At 48.7% G+C, this 6,967-nt stretch overlaps 1 protein-coding gene across 4 annotated transcripts; it reads left to right on the forward strand.

The window, feature by feature from the left end:
• Positions 1 to 264: 264 nt before the first annotated feature.
• Positions 265 to 5,021, forward strand: RIPPLY1 (ripply transcriptional repressor 1). Of its 4 annotated transcripts, none has more exons than XM_044936564.1 (5): positions 265 to 1,973; positions 2,849 to 2,903; positions 3,598 to 3,662; positions 4,224 to 4,416; positions 4,801 to 5,021. In XM_044936564.1, the coding sequence occupies exons 1-5, from the start codon at positions 1,828 to 1,830 to the stop codon at positions 4,891 to 4,893; spliced, it is 552 nt and encodes a 183-aa protein (XP_044792499.1). In that variant the 5' UTR covers positions 265 to 1,827; the 3' UTR covers positions 4,894 to 5,021. The 4 variants fall into 4 exon arrangements, with proteins under 4 accessions (XP_044792499.1, XP_025132232.2, XP_044792501.1 ...); XM_025276447.2 differs by having other exon boundaries at positions 4,224 to 4,406; positions 4,728 to 5,021; XM_044936566.1 differs by having other exon boundaries at positions 4,224 to 4,406; positions 4,801 to 4,933.
• Positions 5,022 to 6,967: the final 1,946 nt, after the last annotated feature.

The following is a 6,967-nucleotide window of genomic DNA, read 5'->3' on the forward strand; positions in this document are numbered from 1 at the left end:
TTCTCTCCTCTGTGGATAAACATTTCTTTCTTTCTTTTTAATTTTGTGTCTTTACTTTTTATTACCCAAACAGTATCAGGGCTTGTGGAACTTTCAGGAAAACTCAGAAAAGCCTACAGAAGGAAGTAAAAGGCTACCATAATCTTATTCCCAGAAACCATTGTAACTTTCTCCTTTATTCTAACCAGAGTCCTTTTTTCCCCCCTGCATACTGTATATTCCACACTTCTTTTTTTTCTTACCAAAAACAGGATCATCCTCCAAGTTTTGTGGTACAGGCTTCTTTTTTTCACTCTTCAATATATTAACCTTTCCCCAATCTTCTACCATGCCAGTTTTAATATGAACCTGTGTAACTGTTCAATGATTTATTTAACTGGCTTTCTAAAGTAAGACATTTGGCTTGTTTCCAGTTTTCCTTTGCTACAAAGAACACAGTGGGGTTGAAATTGGAAATGGGGGTTATGTGAACAGAGGAAAAAACAGCACTGGGATCAAATTATTCACACTTTTAGCATCTCTTTTTCTAAACTTTCTGTGTTGATAATTATACTTCCTAGAACATGATTATGAGTGCCTGCTTAGTATTTGGTGGTAAGGATTTACCCTAAATAATCTAACTTGTTTCCTATCATTGGACATTGAGGTGGTTTCTAATTTTTGACGATTACACACCTGGCTGTGATGAATATCCAAGAAGCTAAATAAACCCGCTCTGGTGCTCGACACTGAGGTCAGTAGTCATATTTTCAAACCTCTGAAGCATAAGGAACCTGCCAGTAGTTGTAACTGCAAACTGTTTGGCAAAGGCCCAGAAGACTGGCTCAGGCGAGAGGATTGTGACCCAGGTGCTGGGCTTGCCCGGGGTCAGTACCCATTTACCCAGCGCCCGTCACAGTGTTCAGCCTGACAGGGCCCTTTGGAACCACTGGGCTTGCATCCTCCTCTCACACTAGAGGGAACCAAGGCGCCAGGAACCCAGGCACCGGGGTCAGAGATGGTCTTTCAGCAGACCTCCCCCAGCACCCTGGCGCCCGGACTGGAAGCTGAGCTTTGAGATCAGCAATCTGACCTGGAAACCCCTGCAAATGCTGCCTGCGCTCCCTTCTCAAACCACAGATGGCTGAGGCTGGAGAGGGGATTCAGTCAGGCACTTCTGCAAATGTACTGCCCAGTAAAGGGGAGGGCGTGGAAAGAAGACTTGAGGTCCAACCCACAGGCAGCCAGACCAGCCCCACCCAGATGCTCCATTTCTCTCTAACCCGGGAGGTATGCGTCATAGTGGTCACCCCATATCCGGTCCACCTGGCCAATCTATTTGGGGTTTGAACCGAAATAAAGTGAGTCTCACTTGCCTCAGTTGTCCCTTCTCAATGGAAACCAACTTTGCTATTGGTCTCCCTCCCCAGCACCTGACAACTTTCTGTGGTTTCTAAGGCACTTCCCTTGTTCCCTTCCCTCAGGCCTTGCTACCACCTGGGGAATTCGCACAAATGGTGTTCGATTTGCCCCTTTTGTGTTTTCCTTTCTGACTTGGAGGTAAAGAACCGCCCTCCCCCCTGCCTATTGACTCTGTTTATTCAACTGGGAGAAATTTCACACCCAGGAACACGGGTATCCCTCCCCAAGCCCCTTTTCCTAAATCTTCACACACACACACACACACACACACTGCTCCCCAGGTATCTCATCCTGGCATGTCCCTGAATAATTTATGAGTCCAGGCAGACCTTATAAAAAGTTTGTCTCCCAGGAAAAGCCAGAAAAGTGCGGGACACTCAGAGGAATCGCAGCCCCCACAGCCTGCCTGGCCTTTACACCCTAAGGATGGACCCTCCTGCCCCCGCTGCTGCCACCCCTGCTCTGGCCCTGGCCTCAACTCCAGCCCTAGCACAGGACTCCCTGGCACTGCCCTACCTGGGAAACCCATCGCCCCTTCTCTCCTCTGGACAAGAAGTAAATAAACATGAACGGTAAGTGGAACTTGGCCTTTGGTCATTTGAACTCAAGCTTAGTGGGGTTCCTGGGACAACTAAGGAAATAAGAAGTCCAGGGCCCCCCTGTTCTCTGTGCTCCCTCCACAACTCAGACTCTAATATCTCAGCTGGCTCTTCACCTCACTAATCCCTCTGATTGACAGGAGGAGACTTGGGGACAGTGGGCATTGCCAAAGCTGAAAACTGAGCAGCCAGGCCCTCGTGTGCCAAGTTGCTCAGTCCACTGAGGGGTAAAGGGGAGACTACCAGGAAATCTGGATTGGATAGGACCTAGGCTGAAGAGCAGGGAACGAGGTTCAAAGTGCCAAGAGGCTAATGACCAAGGGACTGTCTCTTTCCTGACCACACCATAAGCTTTCCATTTGCTTTTTTCATTACCTTTTGAAGTCTAGTGAGGAAGCAGTGGACTCAGAAACATATTTGGCCTCTTTCCCCATCCCAGGAAGAGGGCAGAACTGTGAGCTCTACTTTTGGGGGCAGGAGGTAGGGGGCAAGATAGTTTCTACCCAACCCTCATTCATTCCTCCAAACGTTTAACCATTCACTAAACATTGACCAAAACACCTACTGTGTACCAGGCATTATGCTTAGGTGTTGGGGATTCAGATACCATTGAACATAAATCTGCCCTTAAGAAGCTCTAAGGTAACTAAACAGATAATCATGCAACAGATGTGATAATATTGTTGAAGCAGAGGAGTGCCATCTGTCTTGACCTAGACTCAGGGTCCTTAGGAAAGTCTTCGTGCAGGAGATGGAATCCGAGTCAAGTTTTTGGAGGGCTTCTTTTCTTATCTCAGGGAGGCCAGACTCTTTCTCCTCCACCAACTAATCTCTCCTCTTTGTCCTAGAGGAGCTTGTCTTTGGAGGCCCTGGCTGACCTCTACAAATGACCTCCCCAGGCAGGTGAGGAAACGTGTGGATTTGGTGAGTCGGAGCCCCTGTCCCACGTGTTCACACACACACATGACCACGTGCAGGCACTCAGACCTGGTCCCTTCCCAGAGGGGACCCCAACCTCTGACCTTTGACTCAGGCTGTAGACCCGGAAAAGCACTTTCCCAGCCTTGCCCACTTTTGAGTCCCACAACAGTTCTAGGAGGAAGGCAGGGAGCCGAGGCCTCTGGGGCAATTTAGCTGTGCAGAAAGCTGAGCCCCAGAGCGTGAGAGGGACATGGGCAGGATACGCGCGCACCGCCTGAACTCGGTGGCAGCTCCTTGGTGAGTGGAGACAGGCAGGCTCCACGGTGCATGTGAAGTGGGGCTAATGCTAGAATCATGGTCTCCTGGCACCCAACGGCGGCATTCTTTCCCACCCCCCAACCCCCGCATCTTTGCTGCTCCAGTAGAACTCTGTCCCCCTGGACCATCTCCAAACAGGTGTTAGAACAAGGACAGGAAAGCAAATAACCCCCCAGACTCTGTCCACTTGTTGTTCAACTAGAACCAGGACAGATCCCCTTATGGGGCGGGGTACTGAGCCCCAGAGATGTCTAAGGTCTTTTCTAGATCATCTTACCTACAGGTTGCTGACCCCTGATACAGAAGAGGCAGTTATCTGACCATGCACTTTGAGCCACATGCGTTTTGCTTTTGACAGGCCCCCGGTAGGACAACAGGTGCCAAGGTCACGAAGGTTGACTTTGAGTTCCATCACCCGGTCAGGTAAGCTTCTGGCACCAGGCGCAGAGCCTGATGTAGATCGATTAGCCTTTTAAATCCTCACAACAGCACTATGAGGCAGGAGGATGGAGGTACTGCTATGATCACTCTTTTACAGACCAGGAAATGGAAGCTCAGAGAGGTTAAGGGACTTGGCCAAGGTTGCCTTTTCTGGAGTCACTGTCAGTGACCCCTAAGAATGAGCCTCTGTGGAGAGATCAGTGAAGAAAGCCTTAGTAGGAGATGGAGGACACGGGGCTAGAAAATTCTTGGCTGCAGGCCTTCTGGGGTGGGGAGTAGGGAGTGGGATCAGTTGCAGGATTGATATATGCCAGGCTTGGGTCTCTTCACAGCTATAGGCCCACCAGACATGACCTTCCTGCATGGAGCCATTTTGTAACACTCCAGAAGGTTCTGTTACAAAGCTCCCTTTCTTCTTTTTCCATCTCACCCCATTACTGCAACTAGAAGGAGTTTAGGGGCTGGCTTCCTTCTTGGTCCTACTGACCCCTCTGCACATGGCAGCCTATCCAAGTTGGGGACATATTTCTTCTCTGTCCACAGACTCTTCTGGCCTAAATCCTGCTCCTTTGACTACCTGTACAGTGATGGGGAGATTTTACTGAAGAACTTCCCTGTCCAGGCAACCATCAACCTCTATGAGGACTCAACCAGTGAGGAGGAGGAGGAAGTGGAGGAAAGAGAAGAGGAGGAGAAAGAAGAAGCAGATGGAAAGGGGCCAGAAGGGTGTGTGAAGGTACCAGGGTCAGCACCACACAGGGCCACAGCTCATTCTCCCTCCCTGCCCCTGACCTGTCCCAATTGAACCAGTTAGTCTGATGGGGTTCATTATGCCTGGCAACGTTTCAGGGCATTGATTATCCAGTAATTCCCAGGAACAGTTCTCTGGATTGAAAGTTGGGTCCTCAAGTTACCAGCTCACCCTGGCTACACCCAACAGATCTGTGAGCCCAGCCCTCTGGCATCTTATTGGGTTGCTGTTGTGTTGCCAACAAGAGGGTCCTAGGAACTCTAGGGGAAGGAAAACTTGCTTTCTGAACCCCCCAGGGAACAGATGAGGATGCAGCATGCCTATGCAGAGAACTGTCCTCTTCAGGGCTCTGATTCCCCAACCATTCAGGTGGCCATGAAGTCCTGTCTTCCTGTGGTAAGCCTGACTTCTGGCTTCACCTCCACGGATGCAACACCAACACCAGTTGGGGTGCCTTTCTGACGGACCTTGCAGGAAGGAAAGGGGACATCTAAAACATCAGTCTACTTTGGGGACCTCTTCCCTTTTGGTTGTTATCTACTGGGGTCTGTATTTTGGCATGAGACGAATCAGGAGAAAAATAAACTAGATGATGTTTACCTTTTTTCCTGGAACTGGACTGATTTCTTAACTGAACTCTGCCCATGTTTTGAAGTCATGGGCAGAGGGTCAGAAACCAGCTCAAGGCCAATCCATTGCTCTACCGGAGGTCAATTGACAGATCTTTCTTCACAGGGATGTACACGGGAGGCCCAACATGGGGCCAGGCCTTCTTGGTCAACTTGTGCAATCAGATTTGATTAAACCTTAAAGACAGCTTGGAAAGGGGAAAAAAAAAGGACCTCAGAGGGCAGCTTAAAAGTCAGAAGCAGAGCTGCAGGTGGGGGAAGGTGAGAGATGCAGCATCAGCTGAGCCTTGATGATGAGCCTGTGCCCGTGGGGAGGGGCCTTGAGAGGCGACCAAGTCCTAACAATGTTACCTTCTCAAGTCCCTTTGTATCTGCCATAGCTCAGCTCCTCAGACCCACCCCTGTCCCGAACAGCCTTTGAGTCATTTTCTTGCCTCCAGCATGTCCCACTGCAATTCATCCTCCATGTGTGTGCGTGTGTGCTAAGTTGCTTCAGTTGTGTCTGATTCTGTGGGACCCTATGGACTGTAGCCCACCAGGCTTCTCTGTTCATGGGATTCTCCAGGCAAGAATAGTGGAGTAGGTTACCATGCCCTTCTCTAAGGGATCTTCCTCAACCCAGGGATCAAACCCTTGTCTCTACATCTCCTGCATTGGCTGGAGGATTCTTTACCTCTAGTTCCCCTGGGAAGCCTACAGGCCACTAGATCAGACCATGCTGTGCCCCTTGCTCAAAGCCCTACCACAGCTTTTCATTGCCTCAGCAATAGTTGGGCTTTGTTTTTTAAGTCACAGATCTTTCTGGGAATCTATAGCTTTTCTACTCAGACACTCACAAATCAAGCCCTCAACTTGATATTCTAGGCTGTTCAATTGCCTGGTTCCTGCTTGTCTCTTTAGACTTGTCTCTCAACACTTGAAGCTCATGCTTCCTGTCTTTGAATGTATCATGGATTCTAATTCCTCTGTGGCTTTAATGCTGTCTGGAATGCTTTTTCACTTTTGTCTGATAAGCTCCCATGCATCCAACAAGACTAGCTCAGACACCTCTCCTGTGAGAAGTCTCCCCAGACTCCCAAGCCCAGGCTGGGTGCCCCCATCATTCAGTAGCTCAGCCTTCTACCATAGCATCTACCTCTGCTCCTTTGCAGTAAGATGGGGCCATGTTTGATATCACCACGTGACTTTTTTGCACAGCACACTGTCTGGCACAAGAGAGGTGCCCAGGAAATGCTGAAGGAAAAAGATTTGCAGATCTTTTTAAAACAGTTCTTAGTAGAACCACCTCCATCCCCTCACTTGCTGGCTTCCCATGTCTTTGCTGAGCTACAGACAGGACAGGGTAGCATTATCTGATTCAGGAGCAGAACACTGCCCATCTTTCTTTCTGTCCTCTCTCAACTTAAGACAGGTTGCTCCAGTTCTGAGCTCTCCCTGGGACTTCCCTTAATTGGACACAGCCTTGGGCAGCCCACCAAACACACACTGGTGCCATCTATTGGTCAAAATTTAACTTCGTTCCTTAATTAAGCCTGCCAGGCAGTTGACCTTTGATCACTTTAATCCTTTTAGTCCACTCTGTTTCTGCTTGTAGGTAAAGTGGAATTTACCAATCTTCTAGCTGTATAACCTTGGGCTACTTATCCACTCTGAACCCCAGTCTCCTCATCTGTAAAATGGGAAAAGTCATGGTACTTCCTCTCAGGGTTGTTGTAAGGATTCAGTGAGATAATATATGTAAAGTACTTAGCACAACTCCTGGCACATAGTAAAAGCACACAATAAGTAGTGGTATTCATAGTAATCATAGTTGTAGCAGTGGTTATTATTAATTTTATGATAGAAATCAGCTAGTAGGCTAGAGTCAGCTAATGACTGGATTTATTCAACTAAAGATTGATTTATCA

This window comes from Bubalus bubalis, chromosome X (genome assembly GCF_019923935.1).
Source record: "Bubalus bubalis isolate 160015118507 breed Murrah chromosome X, NDDB_SH_1, whole genome shotgun sequence".
NCBI classification, from domain to species: Eukaryota; Metazoa; Chordata; class Mammalia; order Artiodactyla; family Bovidae; genus Bubalus; species Bubalus bubalis.